Source organism: Coloeus monedula (assembly GCF_965178545.1).
Source record: "Coloeus monedula genome assembly, chromosome: 34".
In the NCBI taxonomy this organism is placed as follows: domain Eukaryota; kingdom Metazoa; phylum Chordata; class Aves; order Passeriformes; family Corvidae; genus Coloeus; species Coloeus monedula.
The window spans coordinates 1604811-1624066 of NC_138814.1; the positions used below are offsets into that span (position 1 = coordinate 1604811).

The 19256-nt window shown below is 60.5% G+C and overlaps 2 protein-coding genes across 2 annotated transcripts; both read right to left on the reverse strand.

The window, feature by feature from the left end:
- Nucleotides 1-4921: 4921 nt before the first annotated feature.
- On the reverse strand, nt 4922-9967 carry LOC309583921 (natterin-3-like). The gene is made up of 4 exons (XM_082299797.1): nt 9173-9967; nt 8453-8487; nt 8009-8111; nt 4922-6843 (listed from the first exon to the last, which is right to left on the reverse strand). Exons 2-4 carry the CDS (start codon nt 8465-8467, stop codon nt 5834-5836), a joined length of 1128 nt encoding a protein of 375 aa, XP_082155923.1. The 5' UTR covers nt 8468-8487; nt 9173-9967; the 3' UTR covers nt 4922-5833.
- A 188-nt stretch (nt 9968-10155) lies between these two features.
- On the reverse strand, nt 10156-17762 carry CHMP2A (charged multivesicular body protein 2A). The gene is made up of 6 exons (XM_082299778.1): nt 17169-17762; nt 16243-16424; nt 14669-14848; nt 13661-13791; nt 12944-13005; nt 10156-11501 (listed from the first exon to the last, which is right to left on the reverse strand). Exons 2-6 carry the CDS (start codon nt 16408-16410, stop codon nt 11374-11376), a joined length of 669 nt encoding a protein of 222 aa, XP_082155904.1. The 5' UTR covers nt 16411-16424; nt 17169-17762; the 3' UTR covers nt 10156-11373.
- Nucleotides 17763-19256: the final 1494 nt, after the last annotated feature.

The following is a 19256-nucleotide window of genomic DNA, read 5'->3' on the forward strand; positions in this document are numbered from 1 at the left end:
GAGGGGGCGTGGGGACGCCCAGGTTTGGGGGGGCTGCGGGGTCGGGACCCAGGTTTAGGGGGGTTTCGGAACCCCAGGGCCGGGGGGAGTCGGGACCCCAATTACGGGGGTCGCGATGGACTCCGAGGGGGGGGAACTTTACAGAGGTCTGGGGGCTTTTGGGGGCAAGGTGCGGTCGGGGGGGGGGGGGGCTGGGGGTCAGGTGGGGCTGATGGGGGGGTCCTGGGGGTCCTCAAGGCGAGGGGGGGTTGTAAAGCTGGGGGGACCGCCAGGATGGGAGTGGGGGAGGGGTCTTTCCTTAACCATCCCCTGTCCCCCCCCTTCCCCAGATCCGCATCGGGATATTCGGGGGGGTCACGACGGAGCCCGGCAGGATGGAGACCCCCCCTCCCCGGCCCCGCTGGCGGCTGCGACCCCCGGACCCCGCGGAGGGGGGGGACCCGGCGGGGGGGGACGCGGGCGGACCCTCGGGCCGGCGGTGGCCCCGCGGCGAGTGGACGCGACGCCTCGTCCCGGCCCTTCCCGGGGGTCCCGGGGCGGGGTCCGGGGGGGCCGGTACCGAGATGCGGCGGCTCCGGTTCCGGCAGTTCCGCTACCAGGAGGCGGCGGGGCCGCGGGACGTTTGCCGGAGGCTGCGGGAGCTGTCGCAGGGGTGGCTGCGGCCCGAGGTGCGCAGCAAGGAGCAGATCATGGAGCTGCTGGTGCTGGAGCAGTTCCTGAGCATCCTCCCCGAGGACATCCAGAGCTGGGTGTGGGTCCGGCACCCCGAGTCCTGCGCCCAGGCCGTGGCTTTGGCCGAGAGCTTCCAGCTGGGCCACGGAGATCCCGCCGGGATTTGGGAGCAGCAGGTGGGAGCGGAGCGGTGCAGGGGTCTGGACATGGGGCGGGGGGGTTCCGAGGGGCTCCTGGTCCCGAAATTGGGAATAATCGCCCCCCCCTCCATTCCTCCCACTACATCCCACCCCATCAGACCTCCCCACCGTGGATTCCAAGCTCATTCCAGAGGGAAGCCCCCGAACAGAGACTGGAAAGGGGGTTCTGGGTGCCTAAATCCGCTTAGCAGCTTTCAGGAGTCCTGGGTCCCAAAATCCCCTCTGCGTCTCAGGGGGTCCTGGGAACCCAAAACCCTTTTGGGGCCTTCAGGGGTCCCAGGCACCCAAAGTCCCTCCACAGCTCCTGGGCATCCCCAGCACCCAAATCCCCTCTGCAGCTTTTAGGGGTCCCAGCCCCCAAAATCTCCTTGGCATCTTTTGGGGGTCCTGGGCACCCAAATCCTCTCAGCAGCTCCGTGTCCCTGTTCCCGCATGTCCCAGGTCACCGTGCGGGTGAAGGTCGAGGATGTGGCCCCCGGGGACGTGGAGGACCCTGGAGCTTTGGGGGTCCCACCGAGCCCCCTGTCCCCATCGGAGTCCCCCCGGGAGGAGGCGGCTCCGGGCAAGGAGAAGGCGGTGGCTGAGGAAGAGGAGCTGCGGGAAGGAGGTATGGGGATGGGGGCAGGAGACCCTTCACCCACCCCAAAAATGGGGTGAAGGTGCTGCCACTGGAGCCGGGGGAGCTTGGAGGTGGTGGGACCCAAAAACCATCTCAGTGGCCCCAAAAGTTGTCTTCTGGGGGTCAAAACCGTCTCAGTGGAGCCAAAACCAAAATCCTGGGATCAAAAACCATCTCTTTGGGCACAAAACCATGTCCTTGGGTCAAAATCAACTTTTTGGGGTCAAAAACCATTTCTTTGGGACAAAACCATCTCACTGGGTCAAAACCCATCTCTTAGGCTGAAAACCCATCTTGTTTGGGCTTCAAAACATCTCTTTGGGTTCAGAACTTTCTCCTTGGGACCAAAAACCGTCTTGGGCTCCAGAACCATTTTCTTGGGTCAAAACCCATGTCCTTGGGCCAAAATCATCTCCTTGGACTCCAAAACCATCTTGGGTCAAAAACCATCTCCTTGAGTCAAAAACCGTTTTGGGTTCAAAACCATGCCTTTGGGTCAAAACCAATTTTTGGGGGTCAAAAACCATCTCATTGGGTTCAAAACCATCTCCCTGGGCACAAAATCATCTCTTTAGGCTCAAAAGCCAGCTTGGACTCAAAACCCATCTTGCTGGGCTCTGAAGCATTTCCTTGGGTCAAAAACCATCTCATTGGCTCAAAACCGTCTTGGGTCAAAAACCATCTCCTTGAGTCAAAAACCATTTTGGGTTTGGAAACATCTCAATGGGCACAAAATCATCTCCGTGGGCTCCAAAACCGTCTCCTTGGGTCAAACCCCGCCTGATTGGAGGTCCAACCTCACCCTTCTCCCCGTGGTCCTGATGGCCTCCCATGGGTGGATTTGGGGGGTCAGTGGTGGGAGCCGGACCCTCCCCACCCTCGCCGGAGCATGGAGGGGCCAGAGCCGGACATTCCCCATCGGCAACCACCCCGTGGACCTCATCCTCTCCCCCACAGGTCCCATCACAGCCCCAGAGCTGCCCCTTCCCCAACCCCAACACCCACCCGACGTCCCCAGAGCCGCGATTCCCGCCCGGAGAGGAACCCCCCGGCGCCAAACCCAGCGGGACCCCACCGCTTCCACGGGAAACCCCACGGAGGACGCCAGGAGCGCGGAGAAGCCGCCGGAGCGGCCGTACCCCTGCGGGCAGTGCGGGAAGACCTTCGGCCGCCTAACCCACCTGAAGACCCACGAGCGGACGCACACGGGGGTGAAGCCGTACGGCTGCGGCGCCTGCGGGAAGCGCTTCGGCCACCTGTCCACGCTGACCACGCACCGGCGCCTGCACACCGGGGAGCGGCCGTACGGCTGCGGCGCCTGCGGGAAGAGCTTCACCAACCCCTCGGACCTGAACAAGCACCAGCGCTCGCACACCGGCGAGCGGCCGTACCCCTGCCCGGCCTGCGGGAAGCGCTTCAGCCAGCAGTCCAACCTGACCATGCACCGCCGCAGCCACACCCAGGAGCGGCCCTACCCCTGCCGGACGTGCGGCAAGAGCTTCAAGTACCTGGCGGATCTGACGGTGCACGAGCGCTCCCACACCGGGGAGCGGCCCTTCCCCTGCGGCCACTGCGGGAAGAGCTTCAGCAACAAGTCCTCGCTGGCCCGGCACACGCGGATCCACGCCCGGGCGGCGGCCAGGGACAAGTGACAGCGGGCGGGCGATGGGCGGGGGGCGTTGGTGGCCGTGGGGGGACAGCGCTGGGTGGTGGAGCTTGGGGGGGGTTGGAGGAGGGGGGATGGGGGGTGTGGTGGGGCCCCACGAGCCCTGGGGCTCCAGAACTTGGCTCCCTGGTCCCGGAGATGGGAGCGATGTCCCCCAGGGGCTGGTGGCCCCGGGACTGCCCTGAGGTGGGTCAAACACAGATGATGATGGACGTGAGCTGAAGTTTGATGTCTCCCATGACCTGGTGGCTCCATGATCCCGTTCCCTGCTCCCAGAGGTCCAGCAGGGGTGGTGGGATGTTTCTCATGACCTCTTGACTCTGTGACCCCATTCCCTGCTCCCAGAGATCCAACAGGGATGGTGGGATGATGAGTTGATGTTCCCATGACCTGGCGGCTCCATGATCCCGTTCCCTGCTCCCAGAGGTCCAACACAGGTGGTGGCACCATGACTGATGGGCTCCACGAGCCTGGTGGCTCCAGGACTTGGCTCCCTGGTCCCAAAGAGGGGACACAGGTGAGGGATGTCCCCCAGGACCTGGTGGCACCAGGATTGTTCTGAAGTGGATCAAACACGGATGAGGATGGACATGAGCTGATGGTTGACTCCACAATCCCTTTCCCTGCTCCCAGAGATCCAGCAGGGATGGTGGAACCATGACTGATGGGCCCCATGAGCCCAAGGCTCCAGGACTTGGCTCCCTGATCCCGGGGATGGGGCACAGGTGAGGGATATGCCCCACGGCCTGGTGGCTCCGTGATCCCATTCCCTGCTCCCAGAGGTCCAGCATGGGTGGGATTGGTGTCCCCTAGGAGCTGGTGGTCCCAGGACTGTCCTAGAGTGGATCAAACATGGATGAGGATGGACATGAGCTGCTGGTTGAGTCCACGATCCCTTTCCCTGCTCCCGGAGATCCAGCAGGGATGGTGGGACCATGGCTGTTGGTCCCCATGACCTGGTGGCTCCATGATCCCGTTCCCTGCTCCCAGAGGTCCCACACAGGGGGTGGGATGTTCCCGTGACCTGGTGGCCCCAGGACTCCCTGTCCTGCACCAGCATTGGCCAACCCCAACCGGCCATTCCGGGGGGTCTCTGGGGGTTCTCCCGAGGTTCTCCCGGGGGTCTCAGGCTCTGCCGTTCCCCAGCTTTCCCCTCCTTCCCTGGAACAATGGATTTTTGTCCCTTCTTGGCCTCGTGGTTCAACTCGTGTGGGGGGGGAGGGGGGGTGACAGCCAAAAATTCCTGTTCTTCAGGAAATCCGGGATCTCCCCAAATCCCTGTGCCCTGTAAGGGACACACCTCCCACCCCCAGGGAATTCTGGGCTCTCCCCAAATCCCTGCATCCCCTGCAAATCCCTGCCACTCCCATCCCTCTCAGGGACATCCCCCTCAGGAAATTTGGGGTCTCCCCAAATCCCTTCTTACCCCTCCCAGGAAATTTGGGGTCTCCCCAATTCCCTGCCCCCCCCCCCCCCCCAACTCCCTGGACCCCCTCAGAATTCCAGGACCTCCAACCCCTCTCTCCCTCCCAAGCCTGGATTGTTCCAGAGACCCTCCCCCAATCCCAGACACCCCCCAAAAAATCCTAGACATTCCCCCGGCCTTGGGATGGGGTTTATCCCTTGAATTTTGGCTTTTTCCCCCCTCCGGAGTTCCCCCAGGTCCCTTTGCATCCCTTATTTTGGCTTTTTCCCCATTTTCCCTCATCCCTTTGCTTCCAAAATCCGTGACTCCACACGTGGGATTTTTTTTGCTCTGCAAACGATTTTCATGAGAAACAAGAGGGAGAAACCAACACAGACACAGGGAATGGGAATTGTGTCCATCCCGCTCCAGGGGGAGGGAGAGTCCAGCTGGAGAGAGAAAATTTTGATGGAAAAAGAAAAAGGGGGAAATCATGTAGGAAATGGATTTTCCTGCATCCTGTGCCAGTTTGGGGAATCTGGGGACAAAAAATGGAGACTCTTGAGGGCAAAACCAGCGTTTTCCTGGATTCCGTGGTGTTTCTGGGGGGTTTTTTTGGGAGAAAATGGACAATTCAGATGGAAAACGCCACATTTTCCTGCATTGTTGCCACGTGGTTTGGGACTGGGATGAAGGTTATACCACAAAAACCAAAAATACGGGAGAAAAACCACCAAACCCAGCGATTTTCCTGGATTCCACATCATTGCTGGAGTTTTTTTGGGGAGAAAACTGGAAATTCCACTGGAAAAGGCCACATTTTTTTTGTGGTTTCAGACAGGGATGAAGGTTCTGCCATGAAAATGAAGAAGACTGGAAAAAAACTCAACAAATGCGGCAATTTTCCTGGATTTCAGGGTGGTGTTTGAAGTTTTCTGGGAGAAAAGAGGAAATTCCGCCACATTTCCCTGTGCTGTTCCAGGCAGGGGTGAAGGTTGTGGCACAAAACTGAAAAAGATTGGGAAAAAATCCCCCAAACCCGAGGGTTTTCCTGGGTTTCCCGGTGTTGTTGGACTTCTTTGGGGAGACAAACAGCCGGAAAACCACATTTCCCTGCATTTCGGGCTGAGGTTTATGCCATAAAAGCCAAAAAGGTGGGAAAACCGCGCCGAAGCCAAGCGTTTCCGTGGATCTGCTGCCGTCGCGTTCCGCGGGGGTTATCTGGGGGAAAAACCAGCGGGAAAAGCCGAATTCCAGGAGTCGCCCCATCCCTAATGCGGGCAGGGGGGAAGCTCGGTGAGCTCCCGGCAGCGCTCGAGGCCGGCGCGGACCCCGGTGACCGCCCGGCTCCGCACCCAGCCCGCGATGACCACGCGGTGCTGGCGGCCGGAGCGGAATTCCCGGGTGAGCCAGGCCGAGAAGGGGACGCGGAGGTCGCGCCGGAGCCCCCGGAGCACCACGGCGCATTCCGAGCGCGCCGGGATCTCCTCGCGGACCTCGTGGACGCGCGACACGAACTCGGTGGTGCTGGCAGCGCCCGCCCACGGCACGGCCGTGACATTCCCTAAATCCCATCCCGTCGCCGTGAGAAGCAGCGGGGCCGCCCGGAGCACCCCGTGCGTGGCCGCCAGCGCCGGCAGCTCGGCGCTCCAGTCGTGCTCCATCTCCGTGGCCTCTTCCAAGGTGACGGATTTTAGGGCGGCCCGGCAGCCGTCGTTCCTCGCCAGGACCTCGGCCAGCGCCGCGTCCTCGGAGAGCTCCTGCGCCGCGCTGCCGTTGTAGGACACGTTGGCGATGGAGACGTCGGCCGGGCCCTGCCGGACCACCAGGATCTGGTACCACTTGTACCAAATCTCCTCGCCTTGCACGGCCACGAACAGCGCCTGCTGCTCCTTGGAGGCTTTTCCCAGCCCGTCCTCGCTCCGGCCCACGAAGAGGTCGGTGAGGGGACAGCCCTCCACGGCCCCCTCGGGGGTGCTGCCGAAGGACGTGTCCACCCAATCCAGCGCCTCGAAGCCGCCGGGGTTGACCAGGATGTGGAATTTGGAGTCTCTCTCCTCCCCTTCCAACCACGGGGAGAAGCAGAAGGGGCCCCGCTCCGGGTCGTAGGCGCCGAGGTTGCACTTGTGAGTGCGGGTGGAGCAGACGTATTCCAGGCGGCCGGAATGGCGGTTCCAGTTGGAGACGGCGTCGGCGGGGAGCTGGCCCTGGAAAGGCACCCACTGGAGCGAGGATGGAGCGTCCTGGGAGCGCTTCTGGCGCGGAGGGAGCCGGGCGGGAGCTGGAACGAGGAGTTGTGGGGTTTGGGGAAACTGAGGGGGGTCCGTGGGTCGGGGGCTGGGACTGGGATGGACTGGGAGGGGATTGGGATATACTGGGATGGACTGGGAGGAGATTGGGATATACTGGGAGAGACTGGCATGGGACTGGAAGGGGATTGGGATATAGTGGGAGAGACCGGGATGGACTGGAAGGGGATTGGGATATACTGGGGTGGGACTGGGAGGGGATTGGAATATACTGGGATGGACTGGGAGGGGATTGGGATATACTGGGAAGGCACTGAAGACTGGGAGGGGATTGGGATATGGTGGGAAGGCACTGGGATATACTGGGATGGACTGGGAGGGGATTGGGATATACTGGGAAGGCACTGGCATATACTGGGATGGACCAGGATGGGACTGGGAGGGGATTGGGATATACTGGGATGGGACTGGGAGGGAATTGGAATATACTGGGATGGACTGGGAGGGGATTGGGATATACTGGGAAGGCACTGAAGACTGGGAGGGGATTGGGATATGGTGGGAAGGCACTGGGATATACTGGGATGGGACTGGGAGGAGATTGGCATATACTGGAATGGACTGGGATGGACTAGAAGGGGATTGGGATATACTGGGATGGGACTGGGATGGGACTGGAAGGGGATTCGGATATAGTGGGAGAGACTGGGATGGAGTGGAAGGGGATTGGGATATACTGGGATGGGACTGGAAAGGGATTGGGATAGACTGGGATGGACTGGGAGGGGATTGGGATATACTGGGATGGCACTGGGATATACTGGGATGGACCAGGAGGGGACTGGGATATACTGGGATGGACCGGGAGGGGACTGGGATATACTGGGAGGGGACTGGGATATACCAGGACGGGATTGGGATGTACTGGGAGAGGGCTGGGATGAACTGGGCGGGGGGGACTGGGATGGACCGGGAGAGGTTTGGGATGCACTGGGAGTGGACTGGGATAGACTGAGATGGGACTGGGAGAGACTGGGAGGGAATTGGGGTGCACTGGGAGGGAACAGGGCACGAGCTGGGAGGGCACTGGGATGGACTGGGATGTACTGGGAGGGAAAGTGGTGTCAGTGGGAGAGGACTGGGATATACTGGGATATACTGGGACATTGTGCGATCGGGCTCCATCCCGGGACTCACCGGGGCGCTCCGCGGGGCTCCTTCCCGGGGCTGGCACCGCCGGAATTCCCGGAATTCCCGGAATTCCCGTGCCAAGGACCAGGAGGGCGGCGGCGGCCAAGAGCTGGGGGGGAGCCGGGAGGCGTCACCTTCCCCCATCCCAAATTCCCGAGCCCCAAATCCCCTTTTCCCGCCGGGTTTTGGGCTGAAACCCCCCCGGACTGGTCCAGTTCCACTTTTTAACTCCGGGAAAAAAAGCCGGGAAAGGGAAGGGCAGGAAACGCGCCCCCAATTCCTCCATTCCGGAGCGAATTCCATTCATTTCGTTATTTCATGGAATTTTTTAAAAATTGCAATCTCTGGGCGCTGCGAAAAATCCAACCACCCGCCCCCCCTTTTTTCTTTTTTTCCCCCCCAAAAATGGTTAAAAATTCCCAGAATATTCCAGAAGGGACCCGGCCGTACCTGGGGCGTCGGCATCGCTCCGGAGCCGACGGAGCCTGCGGAAAAATCCGGGATTTTCTTCCAAAATCGCATCAATTTCAGGAGCCCCGGGGCCGCGACCCTCCCCAAATCCACATTTTGGAGTCCCTTTCCCCAAAATCCACAATTTGGGATCCTTCCCTTCCCAAAATCCACAATTTGGGTTTCTCCTCTTCAAATTTTGGGGTCCCTTTTCCCAAAATCCCCATTTTTTGCTCCCCCTCCCTTCAAATTTTGGGGTTCGCCCCCTAAAATTCCACATTTTTGTGGCTCCCTGGCTCCAACCTTTGGGGTTCTCCAAATTTTGGGGCTCCCTCGATTCCCAGCTCCACATTTTGGGATCCCCAGCTCCAATTTTGGGGTCCCCAGCCCCAAAATCCGAATTTTGGGGCTCCCCCAGTTCCCAGATCCGAATTTTGGGGTTTCCCCCTCCCTGGCCCCACATTTTGGGATTCCCCAGCTTCAATTTTGGAGTCCCTTCTCCCCAAATCCACATTTTGGGACCCCCCAGTCCCACATTTGGGGCTCCCCCAGTTCCCAGATCCTAATTTTGGGGCTCCCCTTCCCAAAATCCACATTTTGGGACTCCCAAGCTCCCAAGTTTTGGGGTTCCCACGTCCCAGTTCCTCATTTTGGGGTTCCTCCTTCCCAAACTTCACATTTTGGGCTCCCCAAACTCCACATTTTGGGGTCCCCCCTCACCTGTGCTCCCGTTTCCAGGTAAATCCCCTTTTTTTGGGGTGTTCTCAGCCGGTTCTGGTGTTTTTCGCGTTATTCAAGCCCCGAAAACGCCCCCAAAACCCCCCAGGAAAAACGTCAAAAATGCAAAAAAAAACCCCAAAAAAGAGAAGTGGGATTTTGTGGGGGATTTTTTCCGCTTGTTGGGGACTTTTCACTTCACTTTTCGGGGCTTTTTTTAACATTCGGGCCCCAAAGAAGGTCAAAGAACCCCAAAACACCGCTGGGAAATTGGAGATTTTGGGAGAAATCCGGGGATTCCTGGTTTTCCCAGTGGTGAGATTTTTAAAGAGTCACTTTTTTTTCTAAGGAATCATCTTCAAAAATGAGTCAGAAGCCCCCAAAACTGAGCCGAAAGACCCCAAAAATGAGTCAAAACATCCCCAAAAATCACCCAAACACCCCAAAAATCACCAAAACACCCAAAAAAAAGAGTCAAAACATCCCAAAAAATCACCCAAACACCCCAAAAATCACCCAAACACCCCCAAAATCACCAAAACATCCCAAAAATGAGTCAAAAGATCCCAAAAAATCACCAAAACAACCCAAAAATCACCAAAACAACCCAAAAATCACCAAAACACCCCAAAATCACCAAAACCACCCCACAAATGAGTCGAAAGATCCCAAAATATCACCCAAAAGTCCTCAAAATGAGCCAAAACACCACAAAACGAACCCCAAATCACCCCCAAGAGCCCAAATCAGCCCAACACCCCCAAAATTCAGATAAAAAGATCAAAAATATTCCAAGTTTGGGGGGGTTCTGACCCAAAAATGCCCCTTCCCCTCCCCCCCCCAAAGTGACGTCTCCAAATCCCCCCCGGGACCCCAAATTTCCCCCCCACCCCCCCCCCACAGATCCCGAACTGAGCCCCCCCCGCCCCCTCCCAGTGCTCCCAGTCCCGAACTGGGACCCCCAGGAGGGAACCGGAGCAGCCGCGGGTCCAACGAAACTTTATTGGGGGAGGGGGAACACCCCAAAAAATGGGGGAAAGACCCCAAAAGGGGGGGGGGGGGGGGGAGACCCCCGGGAGGGGGGAATTTGCCCCAAAGTAGTGTCGACGTCCCAAAAAAAGGGGGAAAGACCCCAAAAAGGGGGGAAAGACTCCCGGGGGGGACAGGAAATCCCCCCGGGGGGTGGGGAGAGGCCAAAAATGGGTGGGAAATACCCCAAAAAAGGGGGTGAACCCCCCCAAAGAGTCAATAAACCAAAAAAAAGGGGGAAAAGACCCCCGGGGGGACCTGAAAATCTCCTAGAAAAGAGTGAAAATCCCAAATAAAGCGGGAAAATCCCATTGAGGGGGATCAGAGACCCCCAGGGGGCCAGAAAAGCCCCCCAAAAAACACCCAAAAAATCAGAATAAAGGGGGAAAATCCCCCCGGGGGGGGCTCAAAAATCCCTAAAAAGAGAGTGAAAATCCCAAAGAAAAGGGGGAGAAATCCCACTCTGGGGTGGGAGGGGGTGGGGGGGGTCCTGGGGGTGCCGGGGTGGGGTAGAGACCCCCGGCAGGGCCCGAAAATCCCCCCCCCCAAAAATCTGAATAAAGGGGAGAAAAATCCCCCCCCCCAAATCACCAAAAAATCCCAAAGAAAGGGGGGAAATCCCCCCCAAAAAAGGGGGAAATCCTAAAGAAAGGGGGAAATCCTAAAGAAAAGGGGGAAATCCCAAAGAAAAGGGGGAATTCCCAAAAAAGAAGAGGGAAATCCCAAAGAAAAACGGGGAAACCCCAAACAAAGGGGGAAATCCCCAAGAAAAGGGGGAAATCCAAAAAAAAAGGGGGAAATCCTAAAGAAAAGGAGGAAATCCTAAAGAAAAGGGGGAAATCCCAAAAAAAGGGGGAAATCCCAAAGAAAAGGGGGAAATCCCAAAATAAAGGGGGAAATCCCAAAAAAGGGGGGGAAATCCCAAAGAAAGGGGGGAAACCCCAAATAAAGGGGGAAATCCCCAAATAAAGGGGGAAATCCCAAAAAAAAGGGGGAAATCCTAAAGAAAAGGGGAAAATCCCCCCAAAAAGGGGGGAAATCCCAAAGAAAAGGGGAAAATCCCAAAGAAAAGGGGGGAAATCCTAAAGAAAGGGGGGAAATCCCAAAGAAAAGGTGGAAATCCTAAAGAAAAGGTGGAAATCCTAAAGAAAGGGGGGAATCCCACTCCGGGGCTCTCAGTCCCTCCGCAGGTTCTTGAGCCGCTCCTCCAGGTCGGCGTCGGCATCGGCCAAAGCGGCCGAGGCGGCCTCGGCCCCCCCGCGCCCCTCCCCCGCCGCCAGGGACCCCCCCGGCGGGGGCAGCGCTGGGGACACGGAGGGGCCAATCAGGGGCCATCCCAAAATCCCGCCGGGAATGTCCCAGAGAGCCCCAAAATCGCGGTGAACGGCCTCAAAACGCCACGGGAATAACCCCGAAATCCTCCCTCCCAGACCGCCCCAAAAACGCCCCCGGTCCTCCCCCCCAAGGTCCCTTAAACACCCCGAAATGTCCCCGGATTGCCCCGAAATGTCCCCGGATTGCCCCGAAATGTCCCGGATTCCCCCGAAATGTCCCCGGATTCCCCCAAAATGTCCCCGGATTGCCCCGAAATGTCCCCGGATTGCCCCGAAATGTCCCCAGATTCCCCCCAAATCCCACCCGGGATATCCCAAATGTCCCCAAATCCCGGCCAACGCCCCCAAAACGCCACCAAATCCCCCCCAAATTCCCCTGGGTGCCCCAAAGTGCCCGCCCCCCCCCCCCCCCCCGGGCTCCTTAAATCCCCCAGAACGTCCCTGAAATGCCCCCAAATGCCCCAAAATGCTCCCCAAATCTCCCCCAAACCCCTCCAGGACCCCCCCAAAACACCCCCGGCCCCTTCAGCTCCCCAAAATGCTCCCAAATCCCTCCGGGACCCCCCCAAACATCCCCAAAACTGCTCCCCAAGCCCCTTAAATCCCCCCAAACCCCCCCAGTTCCCCCCCAAGTCCCCCCAGGACCCCCCCAAATCCCTCCAGAACCCCCAAAATCCCCCCAAAACCCCTACAGGACCCCCCCAAAATCCCCCCAAAATCCCTCCAGGACCCCCCCAAATCCCTCCAGACCCCCCAAAATTCCCCCGAAATCCCTCCAAGACCCTCCCCCAAACACCCCCGGGCCCCTTCAGCTCCCCAAAATGCTCCCAAATCCCTCCGGAACCCCCCCAAACATCCCCAAAACTCCTCCCCCAGTCCCTTAAATCCCCTCAACCCCCCCCCCCCCCCAACCTCCCCAGGACCCCCCCAAATCCCTTCAGAGCCCCCAGAATCCCTCCAGGACCCCCCCAAAACACCCCCAGGCCCCTTCAACTCCCCCCAAAAAGCTCCTAAATCCCTCTGGAACCCCCCCTCAAACATCCCCAAAACTGCCCCCCAAGCCCCTTAAATCACCCCAACCCCCTCCCAGCCCCCCCAAGTCCCCCCAAAATCCCCCCCAAATCCCTCCAGACCCCCCAAAATTCCCCTGAAATCCCTCCAGGACCCTCCCCCAAACACCCCCGGGCCCCTTCAACTCCCCAAAATGCTCCCAAATCCCTCTGGGACCCCCCCAAACATCCCCAAAACTCCCCCCCCAAGCCCCTTAAATCCCCTCAAACCCCCCCCAGCCCCCCCAAGTCCCGCCACGACCTCTCCAAATCCCTCCAGACCCCCCAAAATCCCTCCAGACCCCCCCAAAATCCCCCCCAAATCCCCCCGGGACCCCCCAGGCACCCCCTCCCCCACTCACTGGCCAGCTCGTCTGTCAGGTTCAGCCCCAGCTCATCCAGGACCTGGGACACCACGGCGTCACTGCCGGGACACAGGGACAGCGCTGCACTGGGACGCACTGGGACGCACTGGGACGCACTGGGACTCGCTCCATCCCCGTGTCCCCAAACCCCCATTCCCCAGGTGGCCCCGGGTGTCCCGTGAGTGTCCCCCAAGTGTCCCCTGGGTGTCCCCAGGGGTCCCCCGAGTGTCTCCAAGCGTCAACGAGTGTCCCTGGGGTGTCCCCAAGTGTCCCCCAGGGATCCCTGAGTGTCCCCTGGGTGTCCCCAAGTGTCCCCTGAGTACCCCAGGGTGTCTCTGAGTTTACCCAGGGTGTCCCTGGGTGCCCCCAGGTGTCCCTGACTGTCCCCTGAGTGTCCCCTGGGTGTCCCTGGGTGCCTTCTGGGTACCCCAGCTGTCCCCTGAGTACTCCAGGCTGTCCCCAAGTGTCCCCCAGGTGTCCCTCGGGTGTCCCTCAGTGTCCCCAGGTGCTCCTTGGGTGTCCCCGACTGTCCCCTGGGTGTCCCCTGAGTACCCCAGCGTGTCTCCGAGTGTCCCCTGGGTGTCCCTGAGTATTCCCTGACTGCCCCCAGGTGTCCCCTGGGTGCCCCCTGGCTGTCCCTGACTGTGCCCTGAGTGTCCCCAAGTATCCCCTGAGTATCCCAGGGTGTCCCCCAGCATCCCCAGGTGTCCCCACCTCTCATCCTCGTCGTCCTCGTCCCCGAGGGCGTCATCGATGGCGTCGTTCATCAGCTCCTCCTTCATGTCCATGAGCTCCGACTGCTTCTGGAACTCCAGCAGGATCCGCTGGATCTGCGGCAGCTTCAGCTGGGGACACAGGGGGACATCAGGGACACCCAGGGGACAGCTGGGACACCCCAGGGGACATCAGGGACACTCCAGGGGACATCAGGGACATACAGGGGACACAGGGGGACATCAGGGACACACAGGGGGACATCAGGGACACCCCAGGGGACAGCTGGGACACACAGGGGACATCAGGGACACCCCAGGGGACATCAGGGACACCCCAGGGGACACAGGGGGACATCAGGGACACACAGGGGGACACACAGGGGACATCAGGGACACCCCAGGGGGACATCAGGGACACCCCAGGGGACACTCAGGGGACAGCTGGGACAATGAGGACAACGGGAACCCTGAGGGGACACCCAGGGGACAAGAGAGTGACCCCAGGGACACCAGTGTGGCAGTGGGGATGCCCAGGTGACCCCAGTGCCCCCCATCCGTGTCCATGGTGTCAGCATGAGCCAGGTGACCCCACCCAGCTGTTCATGGTGGCCCTGGTAACACCCCAGGTGACCCAAGTGGCACTCACCTGCCTGTCCATGGTGGCCATGGCCCGTGTCACACCCCAGGTGGCCCAGGTGGCACTCACCTGCCTGTCCATGGTGGCCATGGCCCGTGTCACACCCCAGGTGGCCCAGGTGGCACTCACCTGCCTGTTCATGGTGGCCACGGCCCTGGTGACATCCCAGCTGGCCCAGGTGGCACTCACCTGCCTGTTCATGGTGGCCATGGCCCTGGTGACATCCCAGGTGGCCCAGGTGGCACTCACCTGCCTGTTCATGGTGGCCATGGCCCTGGTGACATCCCAGCTGGCCCAGGTGGCACTCACCTGCCTGTTCATGGTGGCCATGGCCCTGGTGACACCCCAGGTGGCCCAGGTGGCACTCACCTGCCTGTTCATGGTGGCCATGGCCCGTGTCACGCCCCGCATGGCGCTGGCCATGGCGCTGTTGGATTTCAGGGTCTGCACCCGCAGTGCCACCCCCTGCACGTTGGCCCTCATGGCGATGAACTTGCGCACGTAGCGCCGCGTCCGCACCAGGTCCTTGGCCATCACCCGCACCGCGTCCTGGGGACACAGGGACAGCGTCAGCGGGACAGCGGGGACACGGGGACATGGGGACACGGGGACACAGGGACATGGGGACAGCAGGGACACAGGGACATGGGGACAGCAGGGACACGGGGACATGGGGACAGCATCAGTGGGACAGCGGGGACATGGGGACAGCAGGGACACGGGGACACAGGGACATGGGGACTGCAGGGACATGGGGACACGGGGACACAGGGACATGGGGACAGCAGGGACACGGGGACAGCGTCAGGGGGACAGCAGGGACACAGGGACATGGGGACAGCAGGGACACAGGGACATGGGGACAGTGTCAGTGGGACAGCGGGGACATGGGGACAGGGGGGACACGGGGACACTGCCACTGGGACAGCAGGGACACGGGGACATGGGGACAGCATCACCGGGACAGGGGGGACAGTGGGGACACAGGGACACGGGGACAGCAGGGACACAGGGACAGCGGGGAAAGCGTCACCAGGACAGGGGGCACAGCAGGGACACGGGGACACAGGGACAGCGGGGACTCTGCCACTGGGACAGCAGGGACACAGGGACAGGGGGGACATGGGGACAGCAGAGACAGTGGGGACAGTGGGGACACAAGGACATGGGGATAGTGGGGACACAGGGATACAGGGACGGGGGGACACAGGGACAGCAGGGACATGGGGACACGGGAACACTGCCACTGGGGCCACTGGGACAGCAGGGACACGGCGACAGGGGGGACACAGGGACACGGCGACAGGTGGGACACCAGGGCACACACAGGGGTCACAGGGACAGCAGGGACAGTGGGGACAGCAGGGATGTGACAGGGATGGACAGGGGATAGACAGGGACAGACAGGGGACAGTGGGGACATCAGGGGATATCAGGACAACATCAGAGTGACAGGAGGAACATCACCAGGGATGTCCAGGGACAGCAAGGGGACATCACGAGGACAGCAGGGACAAGGAGGGGACACGCAAGGGACATCACAGGGATTGTGGGGACAGACAGGGACAACAGGGATAGACAGGGGACATCATGGGGACAGCAGGAACATCACCGGGACATCCAGAGACAGTGAGGGGACAGTGGGGACAGCCAGGGGACAGCAGGAAGAGACAGGGGACAGTCCCCTTGTCCACTTCATGTCCCCCTCAGTGCCCCCCGTCCATCCACGTCCCCAGTCCCTGCCTGTCCCCTTGTCCCCTCCACACCCCCAGTCCCCTCCGTGTCCCCGTTCCCCAGTCCCCTCGCCCTGTCCCTCCCCACCACATCCCCCTGCACCCCTGGTGTCCCCCGCTTCATCCCCAACGTCCCCTCCACATCCCCCAGTCCCCTCCCCATTCTCCCACCCCCCACGTCCCCCCGCTGTCCCCACTGTCCCCTCTCACCATCTGGCCCTGTTTGGCCATTTTCTTGATGTCCACGATGATTTTCTTCTCCTGCGCCTCCAACTTTTGCCTCTCCCGGTCCAGCTCCCGCACGGCCCTGGCCAGCGCCCGCTGGTTCTGCCGCAGCAGCTCCTCCGGCGTCTTCCGGCGGCCAAAGAGCAGCTCCATGGGGACAGCGGCACCTGGGGACAGCGGGGACAGCGATGGGACAGGGATGGGACAATGGGGACACTGGTGGGACACGGCCCAGCTCCCGCTGGCTCTGCCGGAGCAGCTCCTCCAGCGGCCGAAGAGCAGCTCCAGGGGGACACTGGGGACACCTGGGGGACACTGGGGACAGTGATGGGACATGGCCCAGCCTCTGCTGGAGCCTCCAACGGCCGAAGAGCAGCTCCAGAGGGACACTGGGGATGCTGTAGACACCCATGGGACACCTGAGGGACACTGGGGACACCCACGGGACATTGGGTACACAGGGATGTGGTGGCATCTGGATATGGGGGAGACGGGGACAGGGGACACGGGGGACACAGACGGGGGGACGCGGGCCCTGGGGACACCGGGGCCAGGGGGGCCAGAGGAGGACACGGACACTGCGGACACGGCGGGGCGACATGGGGGGGACACGGACAGTGGGGACCCGGCGGGGACACTGGGGGACAGAGGGAGAGACACGGACACGGGGGGACAGGGCTGTGACACGGGGGGACCCCTGGGCTGTCCCAGTCCCCACTGCCCCCCCAGGCTCCCCTCAGGGCCTCAAAGTGCCCCCCAAAGCCGCTCCCGCCGCCTGAAATCCTCCCGAAATCCCCTTAAATCCCCCACGGACGCCACCCAGGCTCCTTAAATCCCTCCAAGAGCCCTAAAATGTCCCCAAAATGTTCCCAAATCCCTCCAAATTCCCCCCAAACGCCCCCGGCCCTCACCCGGCTCCTCCCGGGCACTTCCGCAAACAGTGACGTCACGCGCGAGGCCGATCACGTGGCGTCAGGCGGGTTTCGATCACGTGACGGCGCCCCCAGGGGAGAAATGAACCACAGAGGAGCGGCGGGAGCGGCCACTTCCGGGGAAGGGCAGCGAGAGGAGCGGCCGGAGCGGCACGGCCGCGGGAGGGCGACCCCTGGCAGCGCGGGGGTGTCGGGCAGGCTGGGGGCAACTGAGTGTTCTGGGATTGGAAACTGGGCATACTGGGAATGCTGGGAATGGGAACTGGGCGTACTGGGAATGCTGGGATTGGGAACTGGGCACACTGGGAGTGCTGGGATTGGAAACTGGGCACTCTGGAGTGCTGGGAATGGGAACTGGGCATACTGGGAATGCTGGGGTTGGAAACTGGGCATACTGGGAATGCTGGGAATGGGAATTGGGCATACTGGGAGTGCTGGGAGTGGGAACTGGGCGTACTGGGAATGCTGGGAATGGGAATTGGGCATACTGGGAGTGCTGGGAATGGGAACTGGGCACATTGGGAGTGCTGGGAGTGGGAACTGGGCAAACTGGGAATGCTGGGATTGGGAACTGGGCACACTGGGAATGGGAACTGGGCACACTGGGAGTGCTGGGATTGGGAACTGGGCGTACTGGGAGTGCTGGGAATGGAAACTGGGCACTCTGGAGTGCTGGGAATGGGAACTGGGCATACTGGGAGTGCTGGGATTGGGAACTGGGCATACTGGGAATGGGAACTGGGCACACTGGGAGTGCTGGGAATGGGAACTGGGCGTACTGGGAGTGCTGGGAATGGGAACTGGGCGTACTGGGAATGCTGGGATTGGAAGCTGGGCATACTGGGAGTGCTGGGAATGGGAACTGGGCACACTGGGAGTGCTGGGAGGAGGGAACTGGGCATACTGGGAGTGCTGGGAGGAGGGAACTGGGCACACTGGGAGTGCTGGGAGTGGGAACTGGGCATACTGGGAATGGGAACTGGGCACTCTGGAGTGCTGGGAATGGGAACTGGGCATACTGGGAATGGGAACTGGGCACACTGGGAGTGCTGGGAGGAGGGAACTGGGCATACTGGGAGTGGTGGGAGGAAGGAACTGGGCACACTGGGAGTGCTGGGAATGGGAACTGGGCATACTGGGAGCGTTGGGAATGGGAACTGGGCATACTGGGAGTGCTGGGAGTGGGAACTGGGCATACTGGGAGTGCTGGGATTGGAATCTGGGCATACTGGGAGTGCTGGGAGTGGGAACTGGGCACACTGGGAGTGCTGGGAGGAGGGAACTGGGCATACTGGGAGCGTTGGGAATGGGAACTGGGCGTACTGGGAGTGGGAACTGGGCATACTGGGAATGCTGGGAATGGGAACTGGGCATACTGGGAATGGGAACTGGGCATACTGGGAGTGCTGAGGAATGGAGCTGGTCCCATTCCAGTTTAACCAGTGACACCCACACCCCCCTCCCAGTATAACCAGTAACACCCACGCGTCCCTCCCATTACACCCAGTATAAAGCAGTCCCAGCAGTGAGGCCCACATCCACTTCCCAGCATGAACCAGTATAACCAGTACCACCCACTGCATCCCTCCCAGTATACACCAGTACTACCCCCCTCCAGCATAACCCAGTATAACCAGTAACATCCCCTGCATACCTCCCAGTATAACCCAGTATAGCCCACTGTAACCAGTAGCATCCCCCTCCCAGTATAACCCAGTATAACCAGCCACCCTACCAGTATAACCCAGTATAACCAGCCACCCTTCCAATATAACCAGTAACACCTTCCTCCCAATATAACCAGTATAACCCAGTAAAACCCCCCAGTATAGCCCAGTATAACCCAATAACACCCACTGGGTCCCTCCCAGTATAGACCAGTACAACCAGTAACATCCTCACACCCTGTTCCCAGTATAGCCCAGTATAACCAGTAACACCCCCCACTATAACCCAGTATAGCCCAGTATAACCAGTAACACCTCCCCCTCCCAGTGTAACCAGTAACACCCCCAGTACAGCCCAGTACAGCCCAGTGTAACCAGTAACAGCCCCCAGTATAGCCCA